The following is a 21,516-nucleotide window of genomic DNA, read 5'->3' as shown; positions in this document are numbered from 1 at the left end:
ACCACTGACCTGTTGCAAAAGTGGATGTATAACATGTGCTCATATTTGTAGAAGGCAGCTTTATAAAAGGTTAAACTGTTTATAATCATGAAAACTTTGACAAGGAATAAAAACATTTTTGTGGGATATTCAGTGGAATCTGTTAGAATTTTATTTGTGAAAAATAGATATGTTTAGGCTTCTTCTTTGGCCTCCTTGTCTCGAGAGACAATGGGTAAGCGCCTGGAGGTGGTCAGTGATTTGTGAAGCAGCACCTGGAGTGGCTATAAAGGCCAATTCTAGAGTGACAGACTCTTCCACAGGTGCTGCAGATAAAATTGGTTGTCGGGGCTGTTACACAGTTGACTTTCTCCTTGTGCTTCTGTCTTTTTACCTGCCAACTGCTAAGTCTCTTCGACTCACCACACTTTAGCCCCGCCTTTATGGCTGCCCACCAGCTCTGGCGATCACTGGCAACTGACTCCCACGACTTGTGATCAATGTCACAGGACTTCATGTCGCGTTTGCAGACATCTTTAAAGTGGAGACATGGACGGCCGGCGGGTCCGACACCAGTGATGAGCTCGCTGTACAATGTGTCCTTGGGGATCCTGCCATCTTCTATGCGGCTCACATGGCCAAGCCATCTCAAGCGCTGCTGGCTCAGTAGGGTGTATATGCTGGGGACGTTGGCCGCCTCAAGGACTTGTGTTGGAGATACGGTCCTGCCACCTGATGCCAAGGATTCTCTGGAGGCAGCGAAGATGGAATGAATTGAGACGTCGCTCTTGGCTGACATACATTGTCCAGGCCTCGCTGCCGTACAGCAAGGTACTGAGGACACAGGCTTGATACCATTGGACTTTTGTGTTCCGTGTCAGTGCGCCATTTTCCCACACTCTCTTGGCCAGTCTGGACATAGCAGTGGAAGCCTTTCCCATGCGCTTGTTGATTTCTGCATCGAGAGACAGGTTACTGGTGATAGTTGAGCCTAGGTAGGTGAACTCTTGAACCACTTCCAGAGCGTGGTCGCCGATATTGATGGATGGAGCATTTCTGATGTCCTGTCCCATGATGTTTGTTTTCTTGAGGCTGATGGTTAGGCCAAATTCATTGCAGGCAGCTGCAATCCTGTCGATGAGTCTCTGCAGACACTCTTCAGTGTGGGGTGTTAATGCAGCATCGTCAGCAAAGAGGAGTTCCCTGATGAGGTCTTTCCATGCTTTGGTCTCCGCTCTTAGACGGGCAAGGTTGAACAACCTGATCTTGCGTGGAGGAAAATTCTTTCTTCTGAAGACTTGAACGCATGTTGGAGTAGCAGATAGAAGAAGATCCCAAACAGTTTTAGTGCGAGAACACAGCCCTGTTTCACACCACTCAGGATAGGAAAGGGGTCTGATGAGGCCCCGCTATGCTGAATTGTGCCTTTCATATTGTCATGGAATGAGGTGATGATACTTAGTAGCTTTGGTGGACATCCAATCTTTTCTAGTAGTCTGAAGAGACCACGTCTGCTGACAAGGTCAAAGGCTTTGGTGAGATCAATGAAAGCAACGTAGAGGGGCATCTGTTGTTCACGGCATTTCTTTAATGCATAATACTTATTAAAAAATATTTGTTTGCCTTAATACCTGTTGAGAGGATATTCTGAAATATTAGGTTTTTGAGAAATTTCTGCTCCATCGGGTGCTGACTGGTTTCTGCCTCTTCTCCTAGGTGGTGTGTTGCAGGCGTACCCTCCTTCAGACAGTGTTACCAACCTCACCGTCGACATGCTTATAGAGCCAACAGGGGAGGTATCAATGATTTCTTGTGGTGACCAGATCCATTCCAAAAGCCCTCTGGAATGTTGGGGCACCACTGTGCCACAGTGCTCTGTGGATCCAGGCAACTTGTACTCGGTGTGTGTAAAGATTGCTGAGGCCTGTAAAGCCAGAGGAGTGATAGGTTTCTTCTCAATTGACCTGGTGACCTTCATACATCCATATACAATGGAGCAGCAGGTGAGGTGGATATAAGTTGAGGTTCATATATCAGACTGACTAATAAAGATCCAGGTACCCGGGTGACGAAAAAAGAGATTACAAAAAATAATGTGAAGCGTTGCGAATATATCAGCTATAAAATTCACCAAATGAGCTAATCCATCTTCTCAGGTCAGTGAACTAATTGCAAACTCAAAGGGCTGGCTTTTGCCATGTGGGATGTACATTAATATCATAAGTATTATTTTAACTAATTAAATTGAGTTTTATTAGTGCCCCTCTATCTACATTTATATTTGACTGCGTTAAGTTAGCTCAATACTCATCTAAAGATTCATTGTAATGGGTCTATAATTATTATAGTGGCTCTTGATCCAGAAGAACAGTTTAAGTAAATGGAAAATAGCTTACTTTTTCCCCAAAAACACAACTAGTTCTAATTAAATAGAGAGTAATGGATAAGTGAGATTGATTACAAAGTTCTTCCCAGCTTTGATGCTGGTTCAGGCTCAGAATGTAGAACTGCTACATTTAGTTTGGGGGATGGAGGGGTAAGTTGAAGGATTTGATTGATATCATAATCCGTGAGGAGGAAGCTCATTTATAGCTAGTACCTGAATTCTAATATTAAAGACGTCAAATCACCCCCTGCTATGTTGTTACTTGTATTTATACAAAGTTTTAACTATCTGCGGGGAAGGTTTTTGCTCTTTTCTGTTTCAGCTGCTCTCAGGTAGACAATGAGTATGACTGCATTTTAGGACAATTAATGATTGTGATTTCATTTGTTCAGAAATGAGAGTAGAGCTTAAACAACTTTAAATGGGTTAACCTGCGTAACACTAGGGCACACAGGAAGGTAGGAAGTATTTAGATGTGAATTTCACTACTCCAAATTTCTGCTCTATAATCTGAAGTTGTTTTAATGATGGGTAAAGGGACCACACAGTGAACTCCACACATATCAGAAGGTTCCAGATGTTATTGCAGTGCTGAATTAGATTCTGTTGGCTAAGGCAGCAAATGGGGTGCTATAATTGGCTCCTCCAATTCTGGCCTTTTGCGCATCCCCTATTTTCATCACTCCACTATTGGTGGACATGCCTTCTGCACCTTGGGGCCTAGGCTCTGCAATTCCCTCCATAAGCATCTCTACCTTTCTACCTCTCCCTCCCCCTTTAAGATGCTCCTTAAAACCTACCTATTTCACTAGGTTTTTGGTCACCTCTCTAAGATCTCCTGTGGTTCGGTGTCAAATTTTTGCTGCAAAGTGCCTTGGGATATTTTACTACATTAAAGGTGCTACATAAATGCAAGTTGTTGCAATGGTAGAGGGAAAGCAATTAATGATAACAACCAGGCAAGAGTGGGGGGTAATTTCAACTTCAGCACCTGGGCTGTAATCTGGCAAGGTGAATCAGCCAACCACCTGCCTCCAATCAATGGAATTAAAATTGGGTGGGTTCTATCAAGGATCCATTCCACCGTTACCATCAAGGCAACAGTGTTGAGAATTATCCCAAGGGAGCTGGGCGTAATTCAATTTCCTGCTTTGTGTGGATTGACACCAGCCAATCCCAAGACGGTTTTGTTTACTATGTCACTAGCTGATAATTTATAAGTTGGTTTGAATATGCCGAGAGGCCAACTTTGGAACTAATATACCATTAACGTTTAAGGTAGCCAAATAATAGGACCTTAAAACTAGTCACTAAAACATCTAATAGGAAAGTCAGGAGAAACCCACAGAGTGGTTAGAATATGGAACTCGCTACCACAGGGAGTAATCGAGGCAAATAGCAGAGTTTCAAGGGGAAGCTCAATAAGCACATGAGGGAGAAAGTAATAGAAGGATGCATTGATGGGGTTAGATGAAGATGGGTGGGAGGAGGCTCAGGTGGGGGTTAAACACCAGCATGGACCTGTTGGGCCAAATGGCCTCTTTCTGTTCTGTAAATACTTTGTAATACTTTGCTATCTCCTAATGTTCCTCCTACAACCTCAAGCCTTTTAAAAGTCAAGTTTGGCATCACCAGATCAATCCTACCTGATTTATCGCAACAAGGTAGATGATTTAAAGGCACAAATAGCCATAAATGGGTATGATCTAATTGCCATTACGGAAACGTGGCTACAGAGTGACCAAGACTGGGAACTGAATATTCAAGGATATTTGACATTTAGGAAGGACAGGCAAAAGGAAGAGATGTTGCACTGATAATCAGGGATAGGATCAGTACATTAGTAAGGGAGGATCTCAGATTGGAAGAACAAAGTATGGAATCTGTTTGGGTGGAGCTAAGAAACGGCAAGGGGCAGCAAACATTGCTAGGAGTTGTTTATAGGCCACCAAACAGTAGCGGTAGTGTGGGGCATGCTATTAATCAGATTAGAGAAGCATGTAGCATGGGTAATACAGTAATCATGGGTGACTTAATATCTGCATATAGACTGGGTAAACCTAATGAGCACTAATACTATGGAGGATGAGTTTCTGGAGTGTGTTATGGTTGGTTTTCTAGAGCAGTATGCTGAGGAATCAACTAGAGAACAGGCTATTTTAGATCTAGTATTATGTAATGAGAAAGGGTTAATTAATAATCTTGTTGTAAAAGAACCTTTAGGGATGAGTGACCATAATATGATAGAATTTTACATTATGTTTGAAAGTGAGGTAGATCAATCTGAAACCAGGGTGTTAAATTTGAACAAAGGAAATTATAAAGGTATGAGGGGCAAATTGGCTGAGGTGGACTGGGAAAATACATTAAAAGGTATGACAGTACATAGGCAATAGACAGTCTTTAAAGAATTATTACATAATTTACAGCAACTATACATTCCTTCAAGGCACAAAAATCCCAAAAGTAAAGGCAGTCAACCGTGGTTAACAAAACAAGTTAAAGATTGTATAAGATTAAAAGAAAAGGCATATAAAGTTGCCAGAAATAGTAGCAACCCTGAGGATTGGGAGGATTTCAGAATACAGCAAAAGAGGACCAGAAACTGATAAAGAAAGGGAGAATAGAATATGAATGTGAACCAGCAAAAAACATAAAGACGGACTGTAAAAGCTTCTATAGGTATGTAAAAAGGAGTGAGACCTTGAAAGTGCAGCAGGAAGGAGCGAGACTGAGTGAGACTGGCAGAGTTTAAAAGTGCAGCGGGAAGGAGTGAGACTGGCACAGTTTAAAAGTGCAGCGGCAGTGGGAAGGAGTTTTGAAAAAAAAGCCAACAGTGACATCACAGGAGAGTTGCAAGGTGATTGGTTGGTGAGTTACTGCTGGTAGGGAATAGCTCTAAATAGCTGGGTAAGTACCTCAGGTAAGAAAAGTTTAAAGTTTATTTCAAATATAGTAAGTAGTTTTTTTTTAGGGAGTTCTGTAGTAACAAGGACCAGGGAAGAAGGGTCCTAGAGTAACTGATATTATTGGACATTAAGATCTTCCTGAAGGTTTAATTTAATTTAGAGGGTTAAGTCATGGCAGGAGAGCTCAAAGCTGTGGTGTGCTCCTCGTGCTCCATGTTGGAAGCCAGGAACAACTCCAGTGCCCGGGTCCAGCATGTGTGCAGGAAGTGTCTCCAGCTGCAGCTCCTGGAAGCCCAGATTTCGGAGCTGAAGCAGCGGCTGGGGACACTGTGGAGCATCCACGAGGCAGAGAGTATCATGGATAGCACATATAGAGAGGTGGTCCCACCACAGGCTCAGACCCCACAGGCAGGAGGGGAATGGGTGACCACCAGGCAGAGCAAGAGGACTAGGCAGGCAGTTCAGGAATCTGCTGTGGCTATTCCCCTGTAAAACAGGTATACTGCTTTGGATACTGTTGGGAGGAATGGCTTCTCGGGGAAAGCAACAACAGGCCAATTCGTTGCACCACGGTTGGCTCTGCTGCACAGGGGAGGAGTAAAGAGTGTGGGAATGCAATAGTTGTAGGGGATTCAATTGTAAGGGGAATAGATAGGCTTTCTGTGGCCGCAAAAGAGACTCCAGGATGGTATGTTGCCTCCCTGGTGATAGGGTCAAGGATGTCTCAGAGCGGTTACAGGACATTCTGAAGGGGGAAGGTGATCATGGTTCACATTGGTACAAATGACATAGGTAAAAAAAAGGATGAGGTCCTAAAAGCAGACCTCAAAGGTAGTGATTTCAGGATTACTACCAGTGCCACGTGTTAGTCTGAGTAGAAATAGCAGGATATATCGGATGAATACATGGCTGAAGAGATGGTGTGAGGGGGAGGATTTTAGATTCCTGGGGCATTGGGACCGGTTCTGGGGGAGGTGGGACCAGTACAAACTGGACGTGTTACACCTGGGCAGGACCGGGACTGATGGCCTAAGGGGAGTATTTGCTAGAGTGATTGGGGAGGGTTTAAACTCAAATGGCAGGGGGATAGGAACCTTTGCAAGGAGTCAGAGGAGGGGGGGATCAAAGAAAAGAACAAAAGACAGTAAAGGGAATAAGAAAAGTGATAGGCAGAGAAATCAAGGGCCAGAATCAAATAGGGCAACAGTGAAAAATAGTGGGAAGGGGACAAGTACTGTTAAAAAGACAAGCCTTCAGGCTTTGTGCCTTAATGCACGGAGCATTTGCAATAAAGTGGATGAATTAATCGTGAAAATAGATGTAAACGGGTATGATATAGTCGAGATTACAGAGACACGGCTGCAAGGTGACCAGCGATGGGAAATGAACATCCAGGCATGTTCAGTATTTAGGAAGGACAGACAAAAAGCAAAAGGCGGTGGAGTTGCATTGCTGGTTAAAGAGGAAATTAGCGCAATCGTGAGGAAAGATATTAGCTCTGACCATGTGGAATCTGTATGGGTAGAGCTAAGAAACACTAAAGGGGCAAAAAACATTAGTGGGGGTTGTATATAGACCCCCAAACTGTAATGGTGATGTTGGGAATGGCATTAAACAGGAAATTAGAGATGCATGCGATAAAGGAACATCTGTAATTATGGGTGACTTTCATCTGCATATAGATTGGGCAAATCAAATTAGGAGGATTTCTTGGAGTGTATACGGGATGGTTTTCTGGACCAATACGTTGAGGAACCAGCTAGAGAACAGGCCATCCTAGACTGGGTATTGTGTATTGAGAGAGGAATAATTGACAATCTAGTGGTGCGAGACCCCTTAGGGACGAGCGACCATAATATGATAGAATTCTTCATCAAGATGGAGAGTGACGTAGTTGATTCTGAGACAAGGGTCCTGAATCTTAGTAAAGGAAACTACGAAGGTATGAGGCACGAGTTGGCCATGACGGATTGGGAAATGTTACTTAAAGGGATGATGGTGGATAGGCAATGGCAAACATTTAAAGTGCGCATGGATGAACTGCAACAATTGTTTATCCCTGTCTGGCGCAAAAGTAAAACGGGAAAGGTAGCCAAACTATGGCTTACAAAGGAAATTAGAGATAGCATTAGATCTAAGGAAGAGGCATATAAATTTGCCAGGAAAAACAGACCTGAGGATTGGGAGCAGTTTAGAATTCAACCAAGGGATTGATTAAGAGGGGGAAAATAGAGTATGAGAGCAAGCTTGCGGGGAACATAAAAAATGACTGTAAAAGTTTCGATAGGTATGTGAAGAGAAAAAGATTGGTGAAGACAAATGTAGGTCCCTTACAGTCAGAAACGGGAATTTATTATGGGGAATAAAGAAATGGTTGGCCAACTAAATGCATACTTTGGTTCTGTCTTCACAAAGGAGGACATAAATATCATACCAGAAATGTTGGGGAATACAGGGCTTAGTGAGAGAGAGGAACTGAAAGAAATCAGTATTAGTAGAGAAATGGTGTTGGGGAAATTGATGGGATTGAAGGCCGATAAATCCCCAGGGCCTGATGGTATGCATCCCAGAGTACTTAAGGAAGTGGCCCTAGAAATATTGGATGCATTGGTGGTCATCTTCCAAGATTCTATAGACTCTGAAACAGTTCCTACAATTTGGGGGGTAGCTAATGTAACCCCACTATTTAAAAAGGGAGGTAGGAAGAAAGCAGGCAATTATAGACCAGTCAGCCTGACGTCGGTAGTGGGGAAAATTCTAGAGCCCATTATCAAAGATTTTATAGTAGAGCACTTAGAGAACAGTGGTAGAATCGGGCAGAGTCAGCATGGATTTATGAAAGGGAAATCATGCTTGACAAATCTACTAGAATTCTTCAAGGATGTAACTAGTAGAGTTGATGAGGGACAGCCAGTGGACGTGGTTTATTTAGACTTTCAGAAGGCTTTCAACCAAGTCCCACATAAGAAATTAGCATGTAATATGAAAGCACATGGGATTGGGGGGTAGTGTATTGCGATGGATAGAAAATTGGTTTGCGGACAGGAAACAAAGCGTAGGGATAAATGGGTCTTTTTCCGAATGGCAGGCAGTGACTAGTGGGGTACCGCAGGGATCAGTGCTAGGACCTAACCATCAGCCTCAAGAAAACGAACATCATGGGGCAGGATGTCAGAAATGCTCCATCCATCAATATTGGCGACCACGCTCTGGAAGTGGTTCAAGAGTTCACCTACCTAGGCTCAACTATCACCAGTAACCTGTCTCTAGATGCAGAAATCAACAAGCGCATGGGTAAGGCTTCCACTGCTATGTCCAGACTGGCCAAGAGAGTGTGGGAAAATGGCGCACTGACACGGAACACAAAAGTCCGAGTGTATCAGGCCTGTGTCCTCAGTACCTTGCTCTACGGCAGCGAGGCCTGGACAACGTATGCCAGCCAAGAGCGACGTCTCAATTCATTCCATCTTCGCTGCCTTCGGAGAATACTTGGCATCAGGTGGCAGGACTATATCTCCAACACAGAAGTCCTTGAAGCGGCCAACACCCCCAGCTTATACACACTACTGAGTCAGCGGCGCTTGAGATGGCTTGGCCATGTGAGCCGCATGGAAGATGGCAGGATCCCCAAAGACACATTGTACAGCGAGCTCGCCACTGGTATCAGACCCACCGGCCGTCCATGTCTCCGTTATAAAGACGTCTGCAAACGCGACATGAAATCGTGTGACATTGATCACAAGTCGTGGGAGTCAGTTGCCAGCATTCGCCAGTGCTGGCGGGCAGCCATAAAGACAGGGCTAAATTGTGGCGAGTCGAAGAGACTTAGTAGTTGGCAGGAAAAAAGACAGAGGCGCAAGGGGAGAGCCAACTGTGCAACAGCCCCAACAAACAAATTTCTCTGCAGCACCTGTGGAAGAGCCTGTCACTCCAGAATTGGCCTTTATAGCCACTCCAGGCGCTGCTTCACAAACCACTTACCACCTCCAGGCGCGTATCCATTGTCTCTCGAGATAAGGAGGCCCAAAAGAAAAAAAAAAAAAAGTGCTAGGACCCCAGCTATTCACAATATATATTAATGATTTAGATGAGGGAACTAAATGTAATATCTCCAAATTTGCAGATGACACAAAATTGGGTGGGAGGGTGAGTTGTAAGGAGGATGCAGAGAGGCTTCAGGGTGATTTGGACAAGTTGAGTGAGTGGGCAAATGCATGGCAGATGCAGTATAATGTGGATAAATGTGAGGTTATCCACTTTGGTAGCAAAAACAGGAACTCAGATTATTATCTGAACGGCAATAAACTGAGAGACGGGAATATGCAGCAAGACCTGGGTGTTCTCTTACACCAGTTGCTGAAGGTAAGCATGCAGGTGCAACATGCGGTAAAAAAGGCAAATGGTATGTTGGCCTTCATAGCGAGAGGATTCGAGTACAGGAGCAGGGATGTCTTGCTGCAATTATACAGGGCCTTGGTGAGGCCACATCTGGAATATTGTGTGCAGTTTTGGTCTCCTTATCTGAGGAAGGATGTTCTTGCTATAGAGGGAGTGCAGCGAAGGTTTACCAGATTGATTCCTGAGTTGGCGGGACTGACGTATGAGGAGAGATTGAGTCGGTTAGGATTATATTCGCTGGAGTTCAGAAGAGTTGGGGGGGGAATCTCATAGAAATCTATAAAATTCTAGCAGGACTTGACAGGGTAGATGCAGGAAGGATGTTCCCAATGGTGGGGGAGTCCAGAACCAGGGGTCATAGTCTAAGGATACGGGTTAAACCTTTCAGGACTGAGTTGAGGAGAAATGTCTTCACCCAGACCGTGGTGAGCCTGTGTAATTCGCTACCACAGAAAGCAGTTGAGGCCAAAACATTGTATGTTTTCAAGAAGGAGTTAGATATAGCTCTTGGGTCTAAAGGGATCAAAGGGTATGGGGCGAAAGCAGGAACAGGCTACTGATTTAGATGATCAGCCACGATCATAATGAATGGCGGAGCAGGCTCGAAGGGCCGAATGGCCTACTCCTGCTCCTATTTTCTATGTTTCTATGAAACATTTGGCTGACAAATATGGGTCCATTACAGGCAGAGTCAGGAGAAATTATAATGGGGAATAGAGAAATGGCAGAGAAGCTAAATGATTACTTTGTATCTGTCTTCACTGAGGAAGATACAAGAAATCTCCCAGAATTAGAAATCCAAAGGACTAGGGAGAATGAGGAATTGAAGGAAATTAGTATTCATAAGGTTGTATTGGAGAAAGTAATGGGGCTGAAGGTTGATAAGTCCCCGGGACCTGATATTCTACATCCCAGAGTGTTGAAAGAGGTAGCTCTGGAGATAATGGATGCATTGGTGATCATCTTCCAAAATTCTATAGATTCTGGAATGGTTCCTGCAGATTGGAAATGTCACCCCACTATTTAAGAAGGGAGGGAGAGAGAAAACAGGGAACTACAGACCTGTTAGCCTTATATCAGTAGTAGGGAAAATGCTAGCGTCTATTCGAAAGGATGTGATAAATGGACACTTGGATAATAATGATCTGATTGGGCATAGTCAACTTGGATTTATGAATGGGAAATCATGTTTGACAAACCTCTTGGAGTTTTTTTGAGGATGTTACCAACAGAATTGATAAAGGGATGTCGGTGGACGTAGTATACTTGGATTTTCAGAAGGCTTTTGATAAAGACCTCCTCAGGAGGTTCGTTAGCAAAATTAAAGCACATGGGATAGAAGGTAATATCCTGGCATGGATTAAGGATTGGTAAACAGGCAGAAAACAGAGAGTAGGAATAAATGGTTCATTCCTGCGTTGGCAGGCTGTGATTAGTGGGGTACTGCAAGGATCAGTGCTTGGGCCCCAGCTGTTCACAATATATATCAATGATTTGGATGTGGGGACCAAATGTAATATTTCCAAGTTCGACACAAGGATGACACAAAACTAGGTGGGAATGTGTGTTGTGAGGAAGATGCAAAGTGGATTGAAGGGATTTGGCAGACTTAGTGAGTGAGCAAGAATATGGCAGATGGAATATAGTGTGAAAAAATGTGAAGTTACCCACTTTGGTAGGAGGAACAAATGTGCAGAATATTTCTTAGATGGTAAGAGATTAGAAAATGTACATGTACAAAGGGACCTGAGTGTCCTTGTCAATAAGTCACTGAAAGCTAACATGCAGGTGCAGCAAGCAATCAGGAAGGCTAATGGTATGTTAGCCTTTATCGCAAGAGGATTTGAGTACAAGAGTAGTGAAGTCTTGCTTCAGTTGTATAGAGCCTTGGTTAGACTGCACCTGGAGTACTGTGTGCAGTTTTGGTCGCCTTTGGGAAGGATATTATTGTCATAGAGGGAGTGCAACGAATGTTCACCAGACTTGTTCCCAGGATGGCGGGACTGAAGAGAGATTGAGGAAACTAGGCCTGTATTCTCGAGAGTTTCGAAGAATGAGAGGTGATCTCATTGAAACCTACTTAGACAGGGTAGATGCAGGTAAGTATTTCCCCCAGTTGGAGAGTCTAGAATCAGGGGACACAATTTCAAAATAAGGGGGAAGCTACTTAGGACTGAGATGAGGAGAAATTTCTTTACTCAGAGGGTTGTGAATCTTTGGAATTCTCTACCCCAGAGGGTTGTGGAAGCTCTGTCGTTGAGTATGTTTAAAGCAGAGATTGACAGATTTCTAAATACCAATGACATAAAGGGATATGGGGATAGTGTGGGAAAAAGGCATTGAAATGGATGATCAGCCTTGATCATATTGAATGATGGAGCAGGCCTGATGGGCTGAATGGCCTACTTCTGCTCCTGTGTTCCTATGTCCTATGTTCCTCTCTCATCTTCTTTCCAATTAATTTCATCCTTGATGGTGTCCTGCTCTCTGAGTCTTGGCCCTTCACCCAGATTTCTTAGTATAAAAGAAACCATGATTTTAACAATGTAAGAGTTTAATATATTTCATGGTCACATACTCAGGGAGTCTTAAGAAAATGGTTTAAACCTCAAATCTGCATATTAAAAAATTTAAACCCATGACTAGACTATGAAATGGCTGAAGCTGCCTCATCTAACTGTGGTAACTTCTATGTTCCAGAAAGCTTGTTGTTGAAGGATTATGCTGGAGCCAATCTTTACTCAGTCTTGCATTTATTTTGCAAAGTAAAAAGATTACAAACATGCAGCTCCTCACTCAACCCTTTACCCAGTTTCAGTAAGTGTTTCCTTATATATACTCAAGTAAGACACTAATTAACATCCTCCACCTGCATATGATTAAACACAATTAACAGATTCCCTTCTTTTTCTTTAAATAAAACTTAGAGTTTAACATGCACAAAGATTTCAAAACAAAATCAAAATAAATTCTATATTCTATACAAAGCATTACATTGCGAGATGCCCCTCTTCTAGGACCCCTAACAATTTCTTTTCGTAAAACAATCAGATAGTTCATAACTTGCATGTACCCATTTAATTTTGGAGATTTCCTTTCTCTCCAGCATTTGTTTCAATCTAGCAAGGTCAATTGTAACCTTTTTACGCTCACATGTTTTGTCGAGTATATTATCCTACAAGCAACGATTATCTACATAAAATTTAATGGGCATGTTATCTTACGCCCTTTGTACAGAATCTCACCTAAAATAGTTGATAAATAGAATCCCATATTCACTGTCTCCACAAGAGCCAGTTTTTCTGCAGCTAAAATACTTTTAGCAACCCTTTCTATTTTCTTAGCTTCCCAAGCTATAGGACAACATTTCCCATTTTCACCCATCAAAAATATTATGAAACCAGCTGCACTCGAATACCCATCAGCAAGATTAGCACGTGAAGCATCACTAAAAATGACTAGTTTCATATTTCTTTGGTCAACTGAGGATGGGAACTTAAGTATGCATTTCTCCTGATTTAATTTTTTAAATGTTTTATTTGCCCTTAAAACATTCTCAACCTTTATGTGGTTTATCGTAGTACTTAATTCCAGCAGATCAAAACTAGCATCAGGTCTCGTCTGAGTGCACAACTAGTTTCATTGACCAAGCAAGCTTCGAAATTGCTCAGTGTCTTCTTTAGATATATCAAATTTCTGTGATGACCTAGCACAATTAACTGGAATGGGAGTAACACTCTCTAAATAGGATTGTTGATTTAAAGTTACTCCAGACCTACTCTGCTTAATATCTAAACCAATAAATTTATAAGCCCCACAAGCCTGACTCTCAATCTTAAATTCTACTCTAATCTTATTAATAACACATTTGTCAAATTCTGCAGTGCCACCCCACAAGAAATCATCAATGTGCATCATGAAGATGCCTGAAAGTTTCCTTTTATGATACCAATAAAACATTGCAGGATCTGCTTTTAGTTGAACACAATCAATTTTCAGCAAAACCTATCTCGTGGAGAAATACCACACCCTGGAAGCATCATTAAAGCCATATATGCATTTGTTTAGTTTCCGTAGCTTTCCTTCTGCATCTGCTGCCTCTTCAGGCAGTTTCAGAAAGACCTCTCTGAAAAGTATCACCCTGTAGAAATGCAGTTTTTATGTCAATTGATCTGCACTCCCATGAATAGTTGGGCAAATGAGCTAAAAAGATTTTCAAGATTACTTTTCCAGCTGTGGGAGAGTCCACCTTAACATCTGTATCACCCAGTCACTCTTCAAAACCCCTTGCTTTAACCTTATAAATTCCATCAGGAAGGACTTTTTCAGTACAAATCCATCTGTGTGACAAGGCTGACTGTCCCTTATATGGTGCCTCAGAATAACCACCAAACTCTCTCCAAATTTAATTCCTTCTATTTTGCCTCTTTTATTAGTTTTTCCTCAAGTTTATTGACAGCCACCAAAACTTCACGGTCCTCAGTACTTTTGCTTCTAGTTCTGTTGTGAGACTGTTCTTCAGCCTTTGTTTCATTGTGTAATCTGTTCAAACTACGACCTCTACTAGCACTTTGATGTCTTTCGGGACTACTACTTTCAGATCTCCCTCTCGTACAATTGGAGGCTCTTTCCCCAGTATGTGATCATGTCCTGACACGAGAGTCACTTCCAGACCCACTATTAGAACTTGCACTGCGCTTTCTTACTCTCCACTCTTTCACCCCATTCTGCCAGTCCATGGCCCTTGCTTCTTGGCCATTATCGTGAACATTCAACCAATGTTTAAACTTTCCAGTAGATTTTGCTGCACGTCCCGCAATTGTCACATCACTCAACTCACTAGACCCCTCTGGAATATATGTCACTCGAGTACCAACTCAGAGCAATTGGCCTTTGGATGTGATAGCTCTGTCTCGCGCGTCGTGATCTCTCACATTACCACTATCAAACCCTTGATCTACCGCATTCTGTTCCTCAGGATCTTCATCACAAAACACATGAGTATTTGAGATACAAGGTGCCTCATTTCCTTCTATCAGCTGCTCAGATCCTGAGATTTTGTAATCAATCCCGATTAATCATGAGGAATGAACCTTAGCAGTTTGATTTCCATGTTTGATAACTACTGTCTTACCATCATGACCTATTACCTTACTAGGGCCTTTCCATTCCCTACAACCCTCTCTTTTATACCACACCAAATCTCCTGAATTAAATTCTGTCTCAGGTGGACAGATACAATGCCTCAGAGCTCTCCAAATTTTCTCCAAGACCTCAGCCTTGATGAAACCCCGTCTCCCTGCTTGTAAAACATTCAAATTTGCAGAAAAAAAATTGAACTAATTGTAGTACCTTCGAGAGCAGGAGAACTGTCACACAGCACCAAAGGCAATTTGTGATTCCGCCCATAGATCAATTGATAGGGACTATAACCTCTAACCGTCTGAAGCTAATTCTTTGCATGAACCGCCCATGCCAGGGCAATAGTGAACTTGCAGTTTGGTTCATCAGCTAAGATTTTATACAGCATTTTGTCGATCTCTGCGTGATTCCTTTCAGCTGTAATATTCATGACCATAATGTTCATATCTTCACACATGTCTCTGAACTTGTCATTGGCAAATTCCCCTCCATTATCAGTCAGAAACTTAGCTGGTGCCTCAAGTCCGGTCCCTTACCATTTCTCCATGATTTTATCTATAATCACCCTTTTATCCTCGCTATGTATGATTGTAGAAAGACTACATCTGGTTGCCAGGTCTATAAAATGTATAATGAAAATATTTCTGTCTTTATCTGTTAAATCTAACCATAGATTTCTGTCAAAAATTTTCTTCTGTTGGACAGCCGATTGGGCTGTTGAATTCCTGTTTGGGAGGATGTGGAGGTAACTGATGCTGCTGTGTAACATGAGAAAAAGTGTGACCCAGCAAGATTCTCCCTCTGACTGTCTCCTGATCCATCATGAACTTTTCAATCTTTGCTGTTGAGTCAGTGACTTTGTCTGAGCTCATTAACAAGTTGTTGTTATGTATATAACATGCTGTTGGGTCTCTACATTCCCCACATAGTGCTGCAGTACATAACTACAGAGAATGGATACAGCTTAATAATGTAATTAAATATAATTATACTGTAACTAGAATATGGTAATTGAAAACATAAATCGTTTAACATATTATTTTCTAAACTAATGTTTTAATGATTCTGAGATAATATAACCTAAATGCATTCATGCGAAAGTAGTTCTGGAATCTGGTTACTGCAGTGATGAATCTTCTGTTCTTGTATGTTCTGCAGATTTGCCAGTAGGTGGCAGTCTATATGGGCCCTTTCATCGAACAGTCTGTGGCACTGGTCTGGAAAATTAGACATTTTCACACTTCTACACAAATCTTTAAAAAAAAATCCCTTTCCCCATTTTTCATAAATGTACTGGCACTCATAGCTTTTTTGCCTTCAGGCCAAGCAGAAATAACTAATAATGTAAAGCAAACATACTGCACATCTAACCCCCCCCCCACCCCTCCACAAGCTGCACCCCCATCCCGGCCTCTATTGCAGCCTTTCTTGTCCGTGTTTTAACACTATCGCTATAGTCAGTGCCCCTGTCTTGTTCCTCACTGTGCGCTCTTCCTCCTTCCTACATGCTCATTGTGTTGGTTGGAACTTATTGAACCCTCGGCTACTCTACCTGGTTCCTCCCAAGAATCTCAAAACTGTGGTTGAGCTCCTCACCTCCCTTAAATCTTCCCTTCCTTCTGCAATCTTCAGAGTTTCAAAATCCAAACATGGCATCACCAATTCACTAGTTTCTGATTTACTTTATCTGCGTTCCTCTAATTCTGGCCTCTTGAACATCCCCGATTTTTATCGCTCCACAATTGCCAAAGCCCCAAGCCTCTCTGTCTCTCTGCCTGTCTTTCCTCCTTTAAGAAGCTCCATAAAATCTACCTCTTTGATCAAGCTTTTGGTCATCTGCCCTAAAATCTCCTTATGTGGCTCAGTGTCAAATTTTGCTTTATAACACTCCTGTGAAACACCTTGGGACATTTTATTTCATTAAATGCACTATATAAGTACAAGTTGTTGTTGTATCTGTGTGGCTGATGATCCAACATCATAAAAAATGCTGTGAAATTTTCTCTGGTTGTTATTTCCGGTGGAATCATAACCATTTTATATTTTACCACATTTGTTTGTGATGAGTGGAAACATCAGTGATCAAACACACAATGATGAAGAGAAACCCATCCTCTCTGCTCTTTTATTTATTTCAATCTCAGTGATGTTCAGCACTGTAGGTTTTGACTCTTCACCTCAATTTCTCATTTAAAAAGTTACAGGTGAGCTGGAATAAAATTAAACTCTTGAATCCAGCACTGTGTCCATCCTCCCTTAATACTTTGTAGCATAGAAATTACACCAATTACTATTATCAAATTAACACTTACTGCACTTGTCCAAATTTCTTCCATGATCTTTTAAAATGAACAGGTTAACACTTGCATTCAAATAACAGAGAAGGACATTTGGTGCGACATGGCCCAGCAATCCACGCATCGCCCCTTCACTGTCACTGGGCAATAGATGTAGCTTGCCAGTATTATCCACATCTTAAGAGTAAGAGAAATTAAAAAACTTCTAGTTATCTTTTTGCACAACTGCTTACCAACCTTGGGAGTAGGCCTGTGCTTCAATCCTGTCTCTGATGAATTAACCGAAGACCCCCAGTGGTTTTCCTCGCTTCATGTCATGTCAAGTATCAAATTAAATTACTTTTAAAACTTATCCCAAGTCTAGTCAGAAAATCTTCTTTCTCAGTTTCACTCTTGGTTGATTACAATCTTTCATCTGGGCCTCACAAGAAGTTCACAGCTTCCCCTGCCCAGGACCCCTCCCTGCATTTCTGCTTTTTAAAAGTATTTTTGTGTGTGTGAATTGTATATGCACCAAGGTGAAGAATGGGAAAGGATGCAACTCTTCACCTTTTATCTCTTGACCATACTACTCCTCAGTTAAGCTTTGGTTTCAGTTAAAAGCAGGTGGAGTTTTCCCACAAAATACCTCACATGAACTGTGCCCATTACAGCAGTTATATTTTAATTCCTCAAACAACAGTTTTTCATTCCGTGCTTTCTTGTTTATTCCTCTCTATATTCTATCCTTGGCTCAAGTGCATACTATTCCTCTGCCATCATTATGGTCACCTGCCAGCACTAATTTTGATTAAATTCTTTGCCACCCTCAGTCTACCCTGCCTCTGACAAGTTGCAGGATTTTAAAACTTGATTTTAACGCTGGCTGGGCAAAGGAAGAGGCAAATACAAAACTCCCAGAACTCCCTTCCCCAAACCTCCCTTGATCCCCCAAACCTCCCTTGATCACCCAATTCACACACACAAAAATACTTTTAAAAAGCAGAAATGCAGCAGTTCAAAGTCAGATGTAGTTTTATATTCTCCTGCGTTGAAATTCTGAAAAATGTTCCTGTGGAATAATCACTAAGATTTTCAGATATAATGTACAGTTGTTTTTTTTTATAAGTTCCCTTCATAGGATAGATATATGAAGGAAAAGAGCCAGTGTAGGTTCAAGGTCTAAAGTATAGAATACCAGCAATTTTGAAAGGAGCAGAAGAGATCAAGTAATGGTGGTTAGTTTTAAAGACCTGTAACTTGGAGGAGGAAAAGCAGGCTGACAGAGGAAAAGAATTCCATAGTTTTGATCTCATGGGAAAGAATGAGTTAGAGAAGGAAATGGTGCAATCAGTCTTGTTTCAGCTGAGTGACGATTCAAGGTTTCTAAGTGAAATTATTTGAAGCAATCTGAGCCTAGATGTGCTATTTTGTTTTTCTCCATCAATTATTAAGCCACCTAACAACAGCTTTGCAGCTACGTAGCAGCTTTAATGTAAAGGAGGAAGCAAAAAAATCGTAAGGAAACAAGCAACATCAGCAACAAAAACTTGCATTTATATAGCACCTTTAATGTAGTAAAACATCATAAGGTGCTTCACAGGAGTGTTATCAAACAACATTTGACACCGAGTCACATATGGAGATATTAGGACAGATGACCAAATGTTCAGTTAAAGAGGTAAGGAGTGTCTTAAAGGAAGAAAGACAGAGAGGTTTAAGGAGGGAATTCCAGAGCTTGGGACCTTGGCAGCTGAAGGCAGTCACCAAGGATAGAGCGATTAAAATCGGGGATGTGCAAGAGGCCTGAAGTGGTGAAGCACAGAGAACTGAAAGGCTTGTGGAGCTAAAGGAGGTTGTAGAGATAAGGAGGGGTAAGGCCAGGGGGAATTTGAAAACAAGTCTTTTAAAATTGAGGCCTTGCCAAACTGGGAGTCAATGAGCACAGGGGTGATATGTGAATGGGACTTGGAATCAGTTAGGATATGGCAGGAGAGTTTTGGATGAGCACAAGTTTATGTATGGTGGTCAAGTTTATGTAAGGTGGAGGACAGGAGGCCTGTCAGAAGTGTATAAGTAACAAAGGCATGGATGAGGGTTCCAGCAGCAGATGAGCTGAGGCAGGGGTGGAGTTGGGCCAGGAAGGGAGGTTAATGATGGGAAGGTTGGCTGCAAAATTAATTTTGAGAAACTCTTTAAAGGTAGAGACAAAGGCAGAGAGGTTTAGGTAGGGAGTTCCAGAGAGTTGGACTGAGATGACTGAAGAGTCTGCCACCAGTAGTGGGACAAAGGGAGGGGCCACAGAAAGCTCATTCTGCAATGTCACTGGCTGTTATTCAGGAGGCAGCCATGATGCCATCATGATATGGCACTTCGCAGTGTCCACGTTATTTGAAGGAGATGAAATAGTGGATGGATGGCTCTTAGGAGTATCTACTGCATCCTTGGCTGTTCACCCCATTGAGAAACCCCTAATTGAAGATTAGAGGGCCTGGATGCCTCAGTATCTGTTGTGCCACGGCTTGGGCCTATAAGCAAAACAGAGGAGCATAGAATCATAGAAAGTTTATGGCACAGAAAGAGGCCACTTGGCCCATCATGTCTGTCCCAGCTGAACAACAATCCACCCAGTCTAATCCCACCTTCCAGAATTTGGTCCGTAGCCCTGCAGATTATGGCACTTGAGGTGACTGCTTTTGAATGAGTTGAGGGTTTCTGCTTCAACTACCCTTTTAGGCAGTGAGTTCCAGACCCCCACCACCCTCTGCGAGAAAAAACTTTTCTTCATCTCTCCTCTAATCTTTCTACCAATCACTTTAAATCTATGCTCCCTAGTCATTGACCTCTCTGCTATCCCCCAAAATGTTGTACATTTCAAGCAGATCTCCCCTCAGCCTTCTCTGTTCCAAGGAGAGCAACCCCCAGCCTATCCAATTTTTCCTCATAGCTGCATTTTTCCAGACCCGGCAACATCCTCGCAAATCTCCTCTGTACCCTCTCTAGTGCAGTTACATCCTTTCTGTAATGAGGTGACCAGAACTGCACATAGTACTCAAGTTGTGGCCTAACCAATGATTTATACTGTTCCAGCATAACCACCCTGCTATTCTATACTTCGGCTAATAAAGGAAAGGATTCCATATGCCTTCTTAACCACCTTATCAACCTGTCCTACCTTCAAGGATCTGTAGACATTCACTCCAAGGTCCTTCATTTCCTCTACACTTCTCAGTATTTTCCCATTAATCTTGTATTCCTTTGCCTTGTTTGACCTCCCCAAATGTATCACCTCACACTTCTCTGGGTTGAATTCCATTTGCCACTTTTCTGCCCACCTCACCAGTCCACCGATATCTTCCTGCAGCCTACAGCTACCCTACTCGCTATCTGCCCCACGGCCAGTCTTTGTGTCATCTGCAAGCTTCTTGATCATGCCCCCGACATTTACATCCAATTCGTTAACATATACCAGAAAAAGCAGGGGACCCAGTACTGAGCCCTGCGGAACGCTGCTGGAAACAGCTGTCTAGTCGCAAAAACACCCGTCAACAACTACCCTTTTTTTCCTGCCACTGAGTCAATTTTGTACCGACCTTGCTGTATTTACCTGGATCCCATGGGCTATTATTTTTTTTAACCAGTCTGCCATGTGGGACCTTGTTAAAAGCCTTGATAAAATCATGGAGACCACATCAACTGCACTACCCTCATCTATCTTCTTCCTTGTTACTTCTTCAAATAATTCAATCAAGTTGGTCAGACAAAATATTCCCTGAACAAATCTATGCTGACTGTTCTTGATTAATCCCTGCCTTTCTAAGTGACAGTTTATCCTGTCTCAAAATTGATTCCAATAATTGGCTCAGTACTGAGGTTAGACTGACTGGCCTGTAATTATTCAGTCTATCCCTCGCTCCCTTTTTAAACAGAGGTACAACGTTAGCAATCCTCCAATCCTTCGGCACCACACCTGTCTGCAGTGAGGACTGGAAAATGATGGTCAGACCTTCCACTGTTTCCTCTCTTGCTTCTTTTAACAGCCTGGGGTACATTACTTCTGGCCCTGGTGATCTATCAACTTTCAAGGATGCTAATCCCATTAATACTTCCTCTCTCCCCATGTTTATCACATCCAATACTTCACACCACTCTTCCTTAACTACAATATCTGCATCGTCCCCCTCTTTTGTGAAGACAGATGCAAAGTTATCATTAAGAACAACACCAACATCTTCCACCCTTACACCTTTTGTTTTTTTATGGGCCCTACTCTTTCCTTAGTTATCCTCTTACTCTTAATGTATTGATAAAACATCTTTGGGATCACCTTGATTTTGCTTGCCAATATTCTTTCATGCTCTGTCTTAGCTTTCCTAATTTCCTTTTTGATTTCACCCCTCCACTTTCTATACTCCTCTTGGCTTAC

General features: G+C 42.3%; 1 protein-coding gene and 1 long non-coding RNA gene across 8 annotated transcripts in view; one reads left to right on the top strand and one right to left on the bottom strand.

The window, feature by feature from the left end:
* The window catches only part of LOC137352557 (uncharacterized), a 175,338-nt gene that overhangs the window by 78,794 nt on the left and 75,028 nt on the right, over positions 1–21,516 (bottom strand). The window lies entirely within an intron of this gene.
* iqch (IQ motif containing H) overlaps positions 1–21,516 on the top strand; it is a 153,829-nt gene that overhangs the window by 101,315 nt on the left and 30,998 nt on the right. For all 6 annotated transcript variants that reach the window (XM_068018154.1, XM_068018149.1, XM_068018150.1 and 3 more), the window contains one exon: positions 1,696–1,982. In XM_068018154.1, coding sequence (XP_067874255.1) covers positions 1,696–1,982 — 287 coding nt within the window. The remainder of the gene's footprint in view (positions 1–1,695; positions 1,983–21,516) is intronic.

This window comes from Heterodontus francisci, chromosome 38 (assembly GCF_036365525.1).
Source record: "Heterodontus francisci isolate sHetFra1 chromosome 38, sHetFra1.hap1, whole genome shotgun sequence".
Taxonomy (NCBI): domain Eukaryota; kingdom Metazoa; phylum Chordata; class Chondrichthyes; order Heterodontiformes; family Heterodontidae; genus Heterodontus; species Heterodontus francisci.
The sequence above is the reverse complement of the archived record's forward strand: the minus strand, read 5'-3'. Positions and strand labels throughout refer to the sequence as shown.